Source organism: Cornus florida, unplaced genomic scaffold (assembly GCF_030987335.1).
Source record: "Cornus florida cultivar Cherokee Brave unplaced genomic scaffold, ASM3098733v1 CherokeeBrave_3.0.0_Hap2_Chr08, whole genome shotgun sequence".
Lineage (NCBI taxonomy): Eukaryota > Viridiplantae > Streptophyta > Magnoliopsida > Cornales > Cornaceae > Cornus > Cornus florida.
In genome coordinates, this window is record NW_026775578.1 from 26,760,198 (window position 1) to 26,779,444 (window position 19,247).

At 32.2% G+C, this 19,247-nt stretch overlaps 1 protein-coding gene across 1 annotated transcript; it reads right to left on the bottom strand.

Annotated features, from left to right (window-relative positions):
• Positions 1 to 12,243: 12,243 nt before the first annotated feature.
• On the bottom strand, positions 12,244 to 14,234 carry LOC132270943 (dof zinc finger protein DOF3.6-like). Its single transcript, XM_059772165.1, has 2 exons — positions 13,839 to 14,234; positions 12,244 to 13,693 (listed from the first exon to the last, which is right to left on the bottom strand). The coding sequence occupies exons 1-2, from the start codon at positions 13,890 to 13,892 to the stop codon at positions 12,755 to 12,757; spliced, it is 993 nt and encodes a 330-aa protein (XP_059628148.1). The 5' UTR covers positions 13,893 to 14,234; the 3' UTR covers positions 12,244 to 12,754.
• Positions 14,235 to 19,247: the final 5,013 nt, after the last annotated feature.

The following is a 19,247-nucleotide window of genomic DNA, read 5'->3' on the forward strand; positions in this document are numbered from 1 at the left end:
CTTATGAATCAAGCCACTGGTATTTTTTTCTTTCACTATTGTATAATCTTCTAATTCTTTTAGATGATTTGAATATTCATTTACTGAACTTTCATCCAAATTTTTTGTTAGGTTTTGATTATTAGTTATAACAAATTTATCAATAACTCCCTTTTGAGATTGAATTAGTTTATCTATTCTTCTCTTTTTTTTTTGAGTTTTTCAAATCCGGATTCATATTTTTTAGCATACATATTAAAAAATATGGGTAAAAATAGTCACAAGACTCACAACTCACAAACAAATATACAAATATATGAAAAATATAGATATATACAAATTTATAATAACAAAAGTTAGTAAAACAAAAAAATAATTAAAGAAAAAAAAACAATATAACTTGATTTAGAAAGCTCTAGTTCAATACTGTTATAAATTCTTTAATAAAAGAAAAATACGTTCAAATTGAGATTTGAGACTAATGAATATTGAGTCGAAAAGAAAGAAAATTGTAAAATTGTAATAAGAAAGGACTGAGAGGGGAGATGACTTATACCTCGTAAGTAACTTACTGAGATTGCTGAGAAAGGAAAGAAATCAGAATGAACGTTACAGTCTAAGCCATCAATGACAAGCTCACGGTCCCTCAAGGTTTTGATCTGCACCGCTCGATTTTGCCTCAAGTGGCCTATTGGGGGCTGGCTTTTGCCATCAGTTTTTTTCTGAGAGGCAGGTAAGCATATGGAAGTGGTTTTAATCTTCTTACTTTTACTGAGTTGTAATGGGTTGGGAAAATAATATCTCTGATTCTTTGCTCTTCATGTTCTACTCAGCTACATGAATAAAATAGCCAAATGTAGTGGAAATTATTAAATGCAATCCAGAAAAAAATCCTTTGAGTTGAAAAACACACTCAATTTTGACATCACATGTCACTTGATATGAGCGACAATAACCCAGCTTGGGAAAAAATTGACTTTCGGAATTTTTAATGTTCCATTGATTGATCAAATTGATGAATGAACTGTAACTGTTGTTCCCTATTTTGAAAAAAAAAAAAAAAAAAGTCTTTGTGTCCTCTGATCCCCTAGTGCTAGCTACCTATATCTGCTTTGATAGCAAGCAACTTAAATGTATTTATAGCTCAACCAGACGATCGTTTGACAATTTAGATACTGCAACCAGCATGCTCTATTTCATTATTTGGCTGCACTCATAGTAAGTATGGCCTTTCACTACCTCTTCTTCATTGGCGAAGCGAGGTGGTACAGTCCATGAGCTCCATTCCTTGTTGGTTGAAATGTTTGCAAGTTTTACTTCAATCTCTATATAGCTTTTACAATTTTGATCTCTGTATATAGCGAGATCTTGACTCTTCCCTTCATACACCATATCAGTCATCAAATATTATTTGCATTGTTCAATGAAATCTATTGGTAGAGTGTAGTTCAATGTGCTGCTTTCTAATTGGTTGCATTCTATGCATTTTTTTTGTTTTTTGGTCTTTGCATTTGGTAGATCTAGTTGCTCCTATTCTTCCTGCCATGATTGACTGGGTCCATCAATTTTCATTCAAAGACTATACTGAAAGGTGTGAATAGGAGGGGGAGTCTTTGCAGTTCCTCTTTCACTATCAGCAATAACTCTTGAAGGAAAAATGTGTTTGATTTCGCGAAACTTCCTTGAGTCTTCTTCCAGTCCTTTCCTTTCACCGATAGGAGAATACCATATATAGATGATAACTTAAGGATATACATTAATCGCTTGTTCTCTGAGTTCTCATAAGTTGCTGAATTAGAACTTGAAGTGTAATTGAAGCTTGTCTTGCAATGGGAACTTCAGAAAACGTTGAGGCTGCTTATGAATCTGCCGCGAAGATCATTTTGCAATGGGATGCAAGTGCAGCCAGAGGAAAAATGATCTTTGGCAGAGGAGACCACAATGAGATAAATCAGTACTTGCAGGCCGTTGATGAGATCCACCACGGGATGGAATCTTTGACGACAATGGCAGATTACAACAGCGTGATCAAGATAGCCATGGTTCGGCTGGAGGAGGAGTTAGGCTACATCTTGACCAGGACCGGCCATAGCACTCCAAGGTATTCCACTTGTTGTAGTTCAATAAGTGATGATAGTGTTAGCTATGAATTAGTTGAAGAGGATTATTTAGACTATGATATTGTACCATCTGAAGAAGAAATCAATGATCTCCGGAGTATTGCTGAAAGGATGGACTCTGTTCAGTGCGTTGAGGTTTACGGGAGAGTAAGGAAGGCTACAAATGATGCTTGTCGTTAATTCAACTAGGAAGAGTCTTCACTTTGGAAGATACATGAGTCGGTCCTCAAGACCACAGTTTCTATTTTAGGTAGGGGGTGTCTACAAACCTAAAAAGCTGGCCAAAGAGGCCAGCTTTGCCCATCTCCAAATGAGTCTTTGGTTCTTACTATGGTTATTTAGTTACAGTAGTAAAAGTCATCTTCAATGGAGTTTGTTATTATGTCTTGTTTTCTCCCATATGGTCCTTGTTCAGACGATGAAGGTCGGTGTGCGTGTGTGTGTGTATATATATATATATATATATAGTGGTTTATATTGCCCTTTGGCTTTCTGTATTAGGTGATAAAATCGGATGAATTGCATTGTTCTTTACAGGGGTTTGTTGATTTCAATGTGGCGGCTAAGACTTGGGCAATCACCAGTACAGATAAGGAAGCAAACTCTGTTAAACCTAAGTTGTACTCGTACATACTTTGACTTCGCCCAAATTTTTTAAAAAACTGTCACAAAATTTAGTTGTTAATAAATAAAACTTATAATTCTTGTCACGTGAGAACTTCCTCGATATCATTACTCGCATGTCACTATCCCGTAACCGATCCACGAAATTTCATAGTTATGATAGGCTGATACCATTGGCCTCAAGTTATGTCTACGTTGCTAGTAAATGCTAGAATTTTTGTACAATTATAATACAGTCCTTTTCGGAGATCATTTTGAGCTTTAGCCAAGTGGAAAGAGATAAGAGAGATCATTTTAGTATTTTTTTCGGTCAATTAGAGTGGAGTTGCAAACAGATATCAGGTGTGGATCCAAATGGGCTAAAGGACAGCGAGTTTGAACACTTTTGTCATAAAATGGGCTTTAGGTCTGTTCCCACCCCTGTACAAACCCTCATGCTTTTACAGGCTTAAGCCCATTTAAGTTTTCTACCCCTTGAAACTTCAAATCTTGAAAAGGCCCAGGTTGTTCCATGATACAATCGTCATTCAATTACACTCGAATTAAAATAAAGGCATAGCCGAAGTTGCACACAATTCTCTTAGATGGTGTTACTTTTATGCTTCACGCGTATTTCTGTTCTCATATTTTACACGCATGCATTTTGTTCTCTCTCTTATACTATTTAGATTTTGTCACTTTCAAACTAATGCTCTTGTGGTGACTTAGGAGAGAAAAAGGAAGGAAGAAGGCATCCAATGGAGTAGGTCCCATACTATAAATGTGTCATTAGGGGTCAAAATAAATAAGACATGATCTTAATACCATATTATCAATCGACAACTCCAAAAACTTTAAGCTGATAAGAAAGACATTACTTTCTCATTTAGGTACTAGTGTAATGTCATTTTTGCCCTCATGTAGCTACTCTTTAGCCACCAAAGCAAAGCAAAGCAAAGCAAAACAAAAAAAAGAAGAGTCTAATCTTCCCTCCAATCAGATGAGATGATAGGAACAAAGCCACTACTTGGCACTCCATTGGTTCACATGTTTTAGGTCAAGGATTGAGTCACAATCATACAAAATTATACTAACATATTCAAAGGAATTATTTTCAATCTTGCATGCTTCGTAGCAATCAATCTTTTCATTAGTTTTAGTGCGAAGAATTTTAATTTATTATATATTTTGAGAGCTTTTGGTAATTAAATGCAAAACTATTTACGTAAGGTTGGATCTATGAGATAATAATTAATTAGCATCTACCATAAGTGTGATTAATTAAGTCTATGTGTCAATCATAGCTACTTTAAAGAACATAAACACAATACTTTAAACAGAAAGATTATTCTCATAAAAAAAATAATAATAAATAAAATAAAATAAAATTTGGTCAAAAGTATAAAAATTCCACCACTATACCCTATCAAAACTTAAAAGTTGGTGACATAAGCCAACTTTATAATTGTTGCTAAATTATATGCCAACTTGTGGCATACCCTCAATGTTGTGGTTAGGATGGTACTTTGCGACAATTATTTAAAACAAAAGTTGGAAATTTTACATTAATGTACGTTCTTAGTGATTCTACTGTTATTATGGCTATGATTCTTTGTGTAAGGTTCAAATAATGATTCTGTTCTAGTAAAGCAATACACGAAAAATATTTTAATGTATAGTAATATTTTAAAATATTAACCGATCAGTAGCCCAGTAATACTGAACTCCTACTTTTTAAAATGAGGTTAAGGATTCAAAACTCAGTGAAAGACTCGTTTAAGGCGAACGGTGAAAAATTCGATTCTCATAAAAATACGAAAATATTCAAAACAGTGACTTAGGAGGAGCAAGCTATGCATTAGCAACCAATAGGCCTGTGGCCTAACAGTACCCGGCCTCTACTTCTTGAAGGGAGGTCAAGAGTTCGAACCTCAGTTGAAACATGCCTGTGTGAGTACCAACTCAGAAAAAAGAAAAAAGAAAAAAAAAAAAAAAAAAGAACCTATGCATTAGCATATGGAAAGAAATGCCACCTTTGACCATCTATATAAAGCACAAAATGCCCCAACAAGCTAATTATTGGGGCTATTAAAATTGAATCATCAGACTTAGAAAAGTAAAGTTAGCTGTAGTTGGATGATCTCATTGATCAGTAATTATATCCTTACTGAAATGCCTTTAAGCTTAAGGACATCCTTCAAATAGTACTTGTCAACAAAGAGTTGGCGCCTTTTTTTTTCTTTTGCTGAGATCATGAGAGAGACAGAGATGATATATATATGGCTAATGATACTCTCTTTTGAAAGTTTGAATAAATGATGCACGTTCATTGTTTTTCTAAAGAGTTCGACCTTCACTTTTTGATAGGTGGAGGAGATAGTTTTAGACTTACGAGTGACGTTTAGTGATAAATATTCAAACACATCACAATACTCTTGCAAAGAGTTGAAAACTCTACCTCTCGTTTTGAAGAAAGATGACATACCATTAAGAGTTGGCGCCTTTTTTTTCTTTTGCTGAGATCATGAGAGAGACAGAGATGATATATATGGCTAATGATACTCTCTTTTGAAAGTTTGGCCAATGATACTATTGTTTAAAAGTTTGAATAAATGACACACGTTCAGTGTTTTTATAAGGTGGAGGAGATATTATTAGATTTACGACTGACACTTGGTGATAAATATACTCAAATAACTCTGACAATACTCTTGTAAAGAGTTAAACGCCCTACCTTTCGTTTTGAAGAAAAATGACATACCATTAAAATACAAGACTCGATCATTTAGCAGCTCATTTGTTGAAGTTATTTTATAATAGATATTCTTAATTATATAGATGATTTTTTCTTTTGATAATTAATTCTATTTTTATATGATATATTCTCCCAGTCTATATTGGTCATCTCGACATTATAAAATGGAAACATCTAGGCAATATCATCCTCGACTTGAGTTGAGACAACATTGACTGGTTTCCTAGGGTTTGTCCCTTGAGTATGGGTCACTAAATTTTGTATTAAACAGAAAAAAAAAAAAAAAAAAATGCTCTCTCTCAATCTTACTTTTGAAAAAGCTAGTGCTTTCAAAACTGGTCAAACTCTCCTCTCTCTCTCTCTCTCTCGCACACGCACACGCACACGCACACGCACACATTTGAAGAGAGCTAGGGACTGTTTGGCTGTATTAAAATATACATATAATGTTAACACTAAACAATTAATGATAGCATCCAAATGAATATTAGTGCTTCATCACGCAAGCTTGCTTTTACAGTGTGTGGTAGTTCACGTAGTGGAAGAGAGTAGGGTACGTACTACAATCAATCACCCAACAAAAGATCTCATAATCATGCAAATTGCAAAAGCCATCATTCAAGCCATTATTATTATTATTATTATTATATAATAATAATGGAAACTACTTGCAATAAGTGGCGAACCCACATTTAGAGGCTAAGGGAATCATGGCCCCTTAAAAATTATGTAAAAATTTAGTAATAAATAGGTGTCGTGTCGTACAAGGACAGTGCCAGATCCAAAATTTTATTGAAGTAGAAGCGGCTTTTGAAATGAGCATGGTTTAATTAAAATAAATTTAACTTAATTATAAATGAATACTTTTTTCATCTTAAATTTAGTGTCATTTTTTATAATCGTGACTCACAATTCAAATTAAGTATAGCCTTTAATACCGTGACTCATATTTTCTTGATGGATCCACGGTGGTAAACTTTGTGAATAATTAGTAATTATTTTTTCTTCTTTATTGCGCAACTTAATGTGCGAATAAAACTTTAGAAATGACTAAGAATCTAGCACATATATGATTGAGCACATGTGACAGAACGTGAGGACTCAGAAGTTATCAGAATGGCTTGCAATCGAAGAGCATATATATCTAGAGAGAGAGGACCAGTAACAAGGACGTCTCCAAAGCGAAAGCTGCCATCAAAACATAGGGAACTGAAACTAATTTTAGTTTATATATATATATATATTGTTCAGATCATAAATAGGTGTATAGATAACAACAATATGTGAAATTAATTAAATGAATTCTTACGTAACCACATGCATGAGTGATATCATAAAGAGACTAGCATGAGCTCGATCTTCAATGCCCGGTCTCAGTCGATCAAACTAGTGTCGGAATCAACCTCTGTACTCGTAACCACATAAAACAAACCCACAAAGCATAGCTATTAATGTACACCATGGTCAATGAATTGTCTGATAACAAACAATAAATTGGACTCACTTTACTCTCTATCAACTTGGTATTTTGCAGATATATATATATATATATATATATATATGGGAATGTTTAACAATTTATTTCTATCTATTTACCCCAAAAAAAATATTTATTTCTATTTATTTAAATTTCTTTACAATGAAATTTGAACTTGCAAACAACTTGCATGTTAACCACCATTTATTTTAAAACTTGAACTATTATATTATACACAATTTATACTCCTGAATTATTACATTTTGTTACAAAATGCCCCATGCCGAGACTACTTTATTAAACGATTATGATGCACTTTTGTTTTGAATTATGCTTAATCTATTTACTTATTAAAATAAATTATGAAAAATATTTATATTAATTTGATGACATATTCTTCATTAAATTTGCATAAATTTACCTTAATTCTTGAAATTAATTATTTAAACAAAAATCTTAAATAAAATTTTTAAAAATAATTTAAGTTTTTTTTTCCTATGAATATATTGCATGAAAATGAAAGTATTTTCTATTTAACTAATTTATTCAATTTTCATGAATATATTGTATTAAAAAGAGGTATTTTATTATGATAAAAAAGTTTAAATCAAGTATAATAAGTTTTATTAAAAATAGTAAAGTTTTAATAATAAGTTAACCATTTAAAAAAATGGTAATTATAACTCTATTTTTGTTCCATTCTTATGATAAATCGATACTAATAATAAAAGCAAGGCAAAATAATATAGTAATATTTAGATAAGTGAAAAGATAATAAAAATAATTTAATAATAAATGACAAATTTAATGAGAGAAGGGTAAAATAATTTTGGGTTAATTATAAAGTACAATGACATTCCCTTAAGATTTGTCATATTGACCGTCATATATAAGCTGACTGTTTTTTGGACAATGACATTCCTTAAAGTTTGAAAAAGTTGATAAAAACAACCTTATAATCATATACAAGCTGACTGTATTTTGAACAATGACATTTCTTAAAGTTTGAAAAAGTTGATAAAAACACCTTATAGCCACCTACTACATATGACACATGGGGATTCCACCAACTTGTCTTTTAACCGTTTGGTGGACCTTTTTAACTTTACAACTTAATGAACTGGACCAATATATCCCTCATTAATTAACATTTGATGAAAAAAGTTGAGGTGCTGAATTAGGGGAAAAATCTGCACAACTGTGAATAAAAAATTCATAGAAAATTCGTTTGAGACCGAAACGGAGAAAACGAAAATGTTTTGAGAAATAGACTCACGAAAGTATAAAAATGAAAATTTTGGTGATGATCCGATGTCCAGAAGGCTGTCAAATAAATAATTTAAAAACATGATTTCAAAAAGTGGAAAATTCCAGACAGCAGTTGTTGTCGAATTTTTATAAAATATGTTTGGTAAAAAATTACGAAATATTTTAGACAGTAACTAGAAATGCAAAGGAACCTTTGGTAAAAAAAAAAATTCATACAATCAGAATATCACAATACCTTGGACAAATTAATGAATTCCATCACAATAGTTTGGCGTCATTTTGTGGCTAATATTAAATCAGGTAATTTTGACATTTCAACATGTATGATTTTTTACAATAAAACTAATTTTAATATTAAGGGGCAATTTCATCTTTTTGAATCATTTAAGGTCTTATTTGGATGATAATTTTAAGAGCCATTGTCCCAAAAATAGTCAACTTATAAATGACTGTCCATATAACATACCGTCATTATACTTAACCCAATAATTTTATAGAAGACAAGGACAAATAGTCTTTGTGAGGGGGTAGTTAATTTGTACTTGGATTATTATTTTTTTTTATTTTTTGCACTGTATTCGATAATATTCATATCTTCTAACACTTGTAACTAATTACATCCATGTCGAATTAAATTAAAAAAATAAAATAAAATAAAATAAAATAAACCAATGTTTGAACATTAAATTTTAAAAGACCTCACATGTACATGTCAAGGACAATCACAGACCTTATAATGTGCCCTAGGTGGCTTAGAACTGGGGCTATGATTCAAAAAGGGTTTTGGCTAAATAATTAGTAAAAGCCAATGAACCCATGCTTAAAATATACGCGATATACCCACAAAAATTTATATGAAAGACAAACCATACCCTTCACCACATGGTTGACCGAGTGTGTGCTTGAAAGAAGTTTCTAGTTCTCTCATTTTCCAGAGCACTACAAACATTTATGTGCCGATAAAATCAATTTTATTCTTTAATTATGTATACAAACATTCATGATTTACTTTTCAAAGCTCTTAAAATTTGGAAATTATAATAATGATTAATTATCGAAAAAAAAAATTGTAATAATGATTAGATATGCTTCTCCACATTGAATATATATATATATATATATATATATATTTGACAAGAACATCTGCCAATGGTGCTTCTTAGATAATATTACTTTGGAAATCGTTCATGTATTCTGCTTTCACTGGGTTAAATCTCTGACCTTCATTTAAAAAATAGAAAAATAATTTCCAGAGCTCTTCTCCTTCCATTTATCTCTATCTTTTTAACTTTTTCATTCTCCATGCCTGCATTATATCCACAATTTTGGGATCCCTATAACAGTGCTAATACTATACGACCCACCGACCAAAAAAACCATCTTCATATATCACTGTTGCACTGTTAGAGAGAGAGAGAGAGAGTGTGTTGCTTTTTTGACAGTTCTTCCTCGGTTAGCTTTATTCCTTACTAAACGGGGCATTGGTTGTCGCAAAAGCAAAATCCGACCAGATTCCATTCTCTAAGATATCCCAACCCCAATCAACTAAAATGACGTCATGTATCAAAAGTTATTAATGATAGTTCCTCGAGAGTTCAAGATTGCGTAATTTGCAAGGTTAAAAAAAATAATAATAAATAAATTGACATCATATTCGTATCTATGAAAATGATAAATACATTTCGTTTTATTTTGCAAACTAATTGAGGTAAATGTCTCTGGTATATACTTGATATTCTCATTAATGGAATGAGATATAATAATGTCATTTTACATTTAAAAGTAAGTCTATTATTAAAAAGGATAAAGTAGGTTCGGCATAAGGGTTGGCCAATATGTTAGCTTATTTTTGGACAATGATACATTCTCAAGTTTGATAAAATTGACAAAAACACCCTGACATTGATGAATTGACTTTATTTCCTTTTTATATAAAATTGACAAATATAATTGACTTAAATACCTTGAGATCAAATAGATTTAAATGGATTATTAGGTATAATCCATTTGAAAAACCCAATTTTTCTCTCAAACCACCATACACTCAGACCGGCCCAAACATCTGGCCGGCCACGACATCCACCATCCAGACCTATATATATATATATATTTATATACATATGCATATGTATGTGTGTGTGTAATGAGTGTATAAGGGTAAAAACGTCATTTTAATTAATAAAAAATTAAAGGGCAATATTGACTTTTTATAATTTTTAAGGAACTTTTTGGATTCAATTTTTGACAAGGGGGTGTCATTGTCCAAAAATAAACCAACTTCTATTATTGATTGTCCTTATACCAGATGTCATTGTACTTTACCCTATTAAAAAATCAAGTTTATCATGAAATGCACTTCTTTTTTTCTTTATATATATATATATATATTTTCACTTGTTCATCCACAAAGGAATTCTGAAATCTTTTATTATTCCACACGGTCAGAAAAAACAAAGAGTTCATTATAATGAGATCATCTCTCTCACGCACATATACGGTAATGATTTCTTGAACACTAAAGAGTAAAAAATTTATTCACCCCATGTATAATGACGGTTAAATATGATTCAATTGTATCTAATAATATTATGCTTGCTGTAACTAAATTTCTTATTCCCTGAATGCAAGAAATCATTTCCGTGTATATAAATATATATTTATTACATATACGTGAATACGACGAGTGAGAGGAAGTGCGAATGTGAATGAAACATTTTTAATTTTTTAATTTTTTTTATTTGAATACGAGATTCTTCTTGTTGTTCTTTTGACCGTGTATGGTTTTGGGTCTTACCTTATTTTTCACCAACATGATTCTAGAACCCTACTTCAGTCCATGCATGGTTTTGAGTGAAATTTTGGCGTTTCTTAGTTTCCCCCTACCCTCTCTACACACACACACACACACACACACACAACAAATAAGTACTTCCCATTTAATTATTTTCTCATAATTCCAAAATCATTGTAACACACTACCCTTTGGATAAAATAAAAAGTGTAAAGCAATGGCACAAATTGAGATGCATTGTTGAAAGATTTCAGTAAAAACAAACTAACCTCAAGTAAAAACTCCAAAAAAACATGAGACATGAAGGTCTCTAGGAATTTGGGATTGCCACATAGATGATTAAAGGAAGAGTACACTGTACCATCAATGCCACACATCAGCTTTCAAGCTTTATGTCTATGACCTAAGCCTTAATCAATATAACCCTGAAATTTCATCACAATTGATCCACTGTTCCGATGAAGAGGCCATCCTAGATAAAGAATTGCTCAGTGCTGATCTAAAGAAAGCAAGTTGACAATAATGTTTCTGGGCACTATGTCTTTTATATTTGTACATCACAGAGAGAGAGAGAGAGAGAGTTGCAGGGGATGGGAGAGTCTTGCGTTTAATGAAGATATATAGACAGTCTAGCTAGTTAGTTTCTGTAGCTACTCTTGCTAGCTAGCCAAGCATGGAAGAAGAGTTCTAGTGACTGTCACACGCCATTGACCATATGAAACTAAGATTAAAAAACAAATGAAATGATGTAAATGCAGATAGGTTTTTGTTACAAATATAGAGATGTACACCTACTATGAGAGAGGGTTTTTTTCTTAGGATGCTCTTAATTGGAGTAGCACAAGAACCGATCGATTTTTGTATCATCACTCAAAAACAAATGCAGCAATTTCACATACCTGGCCATTTCATTGAGTCAATATTCAGGCTAGTATATGCTAGCTACTTGAAGCTACTTCTCCAAATAAGATACCAGATCTCGAACCTTGTGGGTTGAAGTACAAATAGATACTTAATTCAAACAGAAATAGGCTTTCAAGGATGACATAGCCCTTCTAGTGACATATCTATGAACACTTTCTCTCATAATCGAATGTTGATTAAGAAGTAGAGGAGAGAAAAAAATTCAACAAAATGAAAAGATATTTTGTTCCTATCTTCAACATCTTAAATAGATTTATGATTTTATGGTCTAAATCAGAGGGAGTTTATGAATAATTGCAAGTTGAAGAGAGATATGAGGGGGCTTCAACAAGTTTGCTTCTGATTCCGCGATATTGAAGTACTCTTTTCGAAGGTAATGGCCGGTAATATTGTATGAATAAAAATGATATTGAAGACACATTTTTTTTCCCGGTAAATATTGATCCAAGACACATTTTCATAGAATATATCACATCATATAGAACTGCTTTGGACCAGTTATAACAATTTACCCTTCAAGTCAGATAATGAACTCCATGAACAAACCACCTACTTCTTTAAACACAACCAAATACTAAACTCATAAACAAACCAAATTCAAAAATTAAAATGGAAATACTCTACCCACTTCCTAGGTTTCTCAGCAGATCTTCAGGAGACGAATTCATCGAGCAATCGATGCTAGCTGCATATGAATTTTCTCATAATATTCTTGTGGTTGGTGCTTGCAAGTTAAGAAGGGCATTGATTGAAACTTTGATCCTTAAGTTGATTGAAGAACCGAAAGGAAAGTTTGAGTAGGGTTTTGAAGAACAAGAGAGACTATTTATATAGAATCACAAGAGATGGCTTGTGGAAGAAGTGAAACCAGAGAGATCAGTCCATGCATTGCCACCCCAATACTGATCATTTCCTTGAATACCCAAAAAATTTCTTGACAAATTCATCCCTTGATGATTTGCTTCCATCTTCACCTCAGCCAGATGACTAATCCCAGAATCCAAAGGCTTAGACCCAAGCTGATGACCAGTACTGGGCCCACCTGCATAACCCTGTAGCTCAACACCTTCACTACTCTGATCAAATTGGTATATCCCACCAGACGGTGGCTCCAAACCACCCAAGAAAGGGAATTGCTGCAGTGATCTCCACTGTCCACCACTCGAACCACCACCAATTTGGAATCCCATCTCAGCTCCGCCACCTATTCCTGCCGCCACCGTTGGCTGAATTCCCCCGAAATTCAACCCCATGTCCCCGGCACCAAAATTACTAAGATGATGCAAAGAGGGCAAGAAAGGTAATTGTGGTGGTGGAGGGGGGAGATGACCTATTACATGATCAGTGGTGCAGGTACTGGAGGAAACTGCATTGGAGGAGCTAGAAGTGGCAGCTTGGCGGCCCTCCGCGGTGGTGACGGGAGATTTGGATCTTCTTCCTTTGCTTCGCTTATTCCTCCGGCAACCTCCTCCCACCGGCACATTTCTCAGTGCACCCCCTCTAGTCCAATACCTCCGGCAGGTCTTGCAGAAGTGGCGAGGCTGCGAAAGGCTGTAGTTATTGAAGTAGCAAAACTTTGTGTTTGTTGATTCACATCTCGGGCATTTCAGCGCCACCTCAGGCTGTGGCAGCTTGGCTAGCCTGGCTCGATCAGCCATCGACGAAGGCCTGATCGAGCCGGTGGTGCCACCACCTCCAACCGGAGGAGGAGGCGGCATAGATTGTGGTAACTGAGGAGAATTATCACTTCCACCTCCTTGTTCATGATTTTGTTGCTGTGAAATTGAAAAAAGCAAGAAAATCAAATATATGGTATATTCAACAAAGAGATTAAATAAAGAGGAAAAAAAAAAAAAAAGGTAAGAATATTTGTCTTTGAATTTGCTTTTTTTTCTAGGGAAAGAAGTTGAAAACCCTTACCTGTTGTTGCCAGTTGGGAGGATCTAGATAGATGGGAACGGATGAGAAAACCATGGTGCTTGATCTTTAATTCTATCTTTTGTAAAGTTTGATGGGGTTATATATTGTGGAGAGAGAGAGAGAGAATCAAAACAATTAAGAGAGTTGCAGAGAGAGAGAGAGAGAGAGATAGAGAGATCTAGAGAGAGAGAAAAGAGAGGAGGAGGGAGGAGTTCAATGGAAAGATAAAGGAGAGGTGTTTATTTATTTTTGTTCTTGCTATAGTAGCTAGTGCACTAGTAGTACTCTCTTTTTGTTTTTATTAATTTTTTAGGGTTTGATTCAACAGGTAAATTTCTTAACCATTTTAACTTTTTCAATATGCTGTTTAACTGCACTGGTCAGATAATCAAAGAAGATTAATTAGTGGTAGTCATGCATACACACACATACATATATATATATATATATAGGGAGAGAGAGAGAGAGAGAGAGAGAGATTTATATGAAAACCATGGAAGTAGATTAAATGGAAAAAGTAGTTGAGTCTTTGGTGGTGGAGTCGGGTGTGGAAGTGTCACCATCGGATGTAGCTTTCTTTTTCCGGTGTGTCCCCAGCTATTATATTATATATACATGTATGTATATGCATGGAAATATGAAATGAATTCTTTGTTCCTTTACGTAGAACAAATTGTTGGAAGATGTACATGAGGTTTTTATATATATATACACCTTTTTTCTTTTAAAATAACCGTCTTGCCATTAGGATTTCATGTAAATAGAAAAGTTTTTCTACTACAAAATGATCTCCACCATAAGAGATTGTTTTGCCAAAATTGGAAAGGATTGAAAAGAATTATATATTGACATTTTTAAGCAAACCCCTGTTGGGTGATCCACTCCAACTTCTCTTTACAAATATGTCTCGGCATTGAGTTTAATATTTATAACCATATATTAATATGTGTGTGTGTGTATATATATATATATAGCATATATATATATATATGCTGCTTTAATATTTTTCGAGCTGCTTTTTTCCCGCGAATGTATCTGATACTATAGGTTCTCCGATCCTAGTGGCTTTGGGCCGGCCTCCTTTAACGCTCATGTCCCTTTGAGGTGTTTTAGGGCTTGCCTATCTCCTGTGTAGTATATTTTCCCTTTTTTTCTAAATTAAATTAATCTCTTTTTATTTTTTTATTTTTCTCTTTTGGGTTAGGTATATATTAATGGGCACACAAATTAACGTTATGGGTTTGAAGTTTGAACCTCTTTGAAGTATGAGGGATTGTATCAACTGAGCTAATAACTCGTTGATAAATTAAATTTATCTTAATAAAAAAAAAAATGGGAAAAAATAAAGTAGGATAGAAAGTTTAAATAGTTGGTAAAATAGAAGCCGGAAAAATAGTATGTGATGCATATTGGTATAGTTGGCATATATATGTGTACGTGTATAATACATGGCCGTAATAGGATTCATATTTTTCAAAGAGAGATATTGAGTTCGAACTTTATTAGAGACAGTATGTGTGAGTGAATTGTTTTATCTTTCAATAAAAAAAAAATAAATAAAAAAAAAAAAACATGGGCGCTGTTGATTCGATTTGATTTTTTTTGCTGGTTAGAATATTATCCCTTTGAAGCACGTTTAAACTATGAAAGAGGCTTACTAACACTGGGACTTGATAGTGTGCTTTGTACGTGCTTATTGTGAATTATTAGTTGTTACACAATCTTTTTCTTTGCACTATTGTACAATTTGTACTATATTATATATTATTCTACAAGAATATGATCCAAGGTAATTCGAAAACGACATGTTTTGATCTAGGATATTCTATTCCCATTTTGGCATAGATTTATTTTGAAAGATGAGTTTTTAAACATGTTGAAGTGAATTATTTGGAGTGTAAAAATCATTTGAGAATGTTTACAAATCTTGAAAAAAAATTTCCAAAAATTATGAAAAAGCGTATTACGCGATTTCAATAAAATATTAGGAACCTAAATACCATATTATAATGATGTGGTCATAATCTAAATGTGCCTAAAAATGTTCGAGAATCTGTCCTAAACATGTGTTACTAATGATTGATTAAAATTACGCAGTAACATCTCCATTAAGACTTTCAAAATTCATATTTTTGGATAAAATTTATTAATTTGAAAGGACAACAAAATGAATTTTCTAGAATCAATATGGTATGACCGAAGAATAGTTTTTCATGGCAAAATTATACGTACACATACCATACTTATATATATATATATATAGACTATAGAGAGATGGTAAGAGAGGGGAGGAAGGGGGGTGGAGAGAGACGGACCAAGTGGCGAGAGGTGGAGGAAAGAGAGCGGTCGTGATCAGATGCTTACGGTCGGGGATACCTACTTTTCCCACGTGCCACATCAGCTCCATGGAAGGTCCCATAACACCTTCTTGTCTACTGCCTACCAAAGAACACATACATACATATATATATATATATATCAACGTGCTCCCTCACACTCCTTTTCTTCTACCCTCATATATATATATAAACATTCTGTCAGGCTCTATGGCTCGATGAGAAAGTAAAACCTTTACTGTACAAGATTTTATATCGTGTTTTTACTGAGTTTTTTAAACGTAATCTTTTTGAGTATTACACAAATTCCCTTCATCAATGTTATTTATATAACGATGTAATACCAACTGGCCTCTTAACTCACATATTGTGAATAATGGATTTATGTTTGTTTTAACTTAAAAATAAAAATAAAAAATTGCTATAAATTTATTATATATATATATATATATATATACACTTCTCTAGTCATTCCGTCCAAAATTTTCTCTCTCTCTCTCTCTCTCTCTCTCTCTCTCTTTCTCTCTCTCCCTCCCTCTACTACACCCTTTTCATGGAAGGAGCTACATGTCTCCGCTCCCACTAAATTCTCCACTCACACTCAGGAACCAAAGTAGAAATTTGATTTAGGGGGAACATTAACACATCATAATATATTTTTTTTTTGCTAGTAAACGAAAGAAAAATATGAGAAAACTTTTGAAAAAAAAAAAGGGATTTGATTAAATATGAAATGCAGTTTTTTCTAATTTTGCAGAAAAGAATAAAAAATAAAAATAAAAAAAATGAATAAGAAGAGGAACAAAGAAAGAATTAGAAATATTTTTTTTTGAAAAATAATAATAATTTTAGGAGGTCATTTGTATAATTTAATAATACATATGCATAAAATGTATAATAAAATAAATAAATTCCCTGAATTTTTTTGTATAATTTAATAAACTATATGTATAAAAAAAAAAAAATGAATAAGAAGAGGAACAAAGAAAGAATTAGAAATATTTTTTTTTGAAAACTAATAATAATTTTAGGAGGTCATTTGTATAATTTAATAATACATATGCATAAAATGTATAATAAAATAAATAAATTCCCTGAATTTTTTTGTATAATTTAATAAACTATATGTATAAAAGGTAAATAAAAACATTTAATGAGTGGAAACCTTGTAACTACCGGCCTTTTAAACTTTTGATTGTAAAATATAATTTAGATTTGTACAGTCACTTATAAATTACATATATCATTTAAATTCGAAGATTTTTAAGTGCCATGAGATAAACAATTAATATTCGCATCAAATCTTTGTAGAAAAAGACTAAAAATCTTAACTTGATTCCATGAATGTGCAGCCACCTTGTCCACTTCCCATTAATTAGTTGATATAATATATGTCACGATATTTATGCCTTGTATCACTTTGTGATGGTTATTCTAAGTTTGGTATACGATGGGGGCTATGATATATATGTCTCACCTTTTTTGTCATAAATGTATATATAGTGTAAGAATTTATCCCATCATGCTAAATTATAAGGTTGAGAATTATAGTCTCCAATAAATAAATAAAAATAATTAGTGCATTCATGGGGAAATTTAACATATCAATCCATCATCGTATTTGAAGTTTAAAAGCGGACATTCATGTGTAGATCTGACTGTTTAATTAATCGACACATATACTTTTCTGTGAGGACAAACTTAAGAAATTATGTAAAAGGGAAATAGCGTTTTTTTTTTTCCAATAATATCACAATGTTAAAATTTTATAGACTAAAAATAAAAAAATAAATAAATAAAATGTTATATATATATATATATATATATATATATATATATATATATATATATCAGTAGTACTAATATTTAAAAAATAAATAAAAATTTAGTGGGGACAATTAAACAAGTCCGTCCCTATTTGAAGCCCATGAAATGGATATATAGAACATCATGGCATGGGAAAGTTTAAGTTGAAGTAGGAGGGATTTTGAAGTAAATAGTTGTGGATAGTACGACACAAAATTGCTAGTCATAAGGCTGAAAAGAAGAAAAATGGTTCAGGAAAGACCACTTATTAATGTGGTGGTCCAACACTCCAAAACATCAATTACCAAAAAGGACCCTACTACTTTGCTTCTTCCTCAAAGAAGGCCCGTACACCTTGTGCATCTATCAGCTTTAACTTCAAAACTATTTAAACCTAGGAAAAAAAAAAAAAAAAAACAAACAAACAAACTATTTATGAATATAAAGCTCAAGAATTAATAGGTTTTTTTGGGGGGGTTAAATTGGGTAAAAAACAAATTACACAGTGTGGAGTCTGAAAAATTATTACATGGTCCCGTTTGACTATTTTATTGTATTAAACATAATATTTTATTAATGTATTATCAACATGTGGCCTATCATCTTTTTACTTTTTAAAGAAAAATTAGTAATTCAAATTTCAAAAGAGATGTGTGTGTGAGTACCAATTAAAAAAAAAAAAAAAAAAAAAAAGGGGGTAAAGCTACATCGTGAGGTCCACCTCATAGTTGTTGTTAAGAGATCTTCTTTAAATAAGTAATATACTTCGAGCAAGAAAAATGATGCATAAGTTTCTTTTTTTTTTTGTCTTTTTATCTGAAAGTTGCATAAGTTTTTAAAATTATGCATAAGTTTTTAAAATTATGCATAAGTTAGATCATCACATTGCACATATTAAAATGGCATCGTTCTAAAACAAAAACTAAATCAAATTATCTTAAAATATTACACGAGCAAGTTAAAAAACGAAAGGAGAACACAAAAGTTTGATTGATCCATATCATAATATTGTAAATGAATTTTGAAACGAAATTTTAACTAATAATAATTCTCGCAAAATCTTGTTTTAAATAATTAAATGCGTATCATGACATATGTGATGAGGTACACTTTAGATATATCATATTTTTTCCTATTACTTAGGACAAGAGCTAGCTTGTACAATGAAGTGACTCTTTATTTAAAATAGTAAAGTTAAGGTTTGAGACACAATCTTGTATGAACAAAACTAACCTTGCGCACTAAATCAGTCTTGAATTTCAAATTG

Coding starts and splice junctions, on each gene's coding strand:
- LOC132270943 (XM_059772165.1), bottom strand. CDS start 13,892: ATGGTTTTCTCATCCGTTCCCATCTATCTAGATCCTCCCAACTGGCAA. Junction 13,694..13,838: donor CTCCCAACTGGCAACAACAG/GTAAGGGTTTTC, acceptor TCAATTTCACAG/CAACAAAATCATGAACAAGG.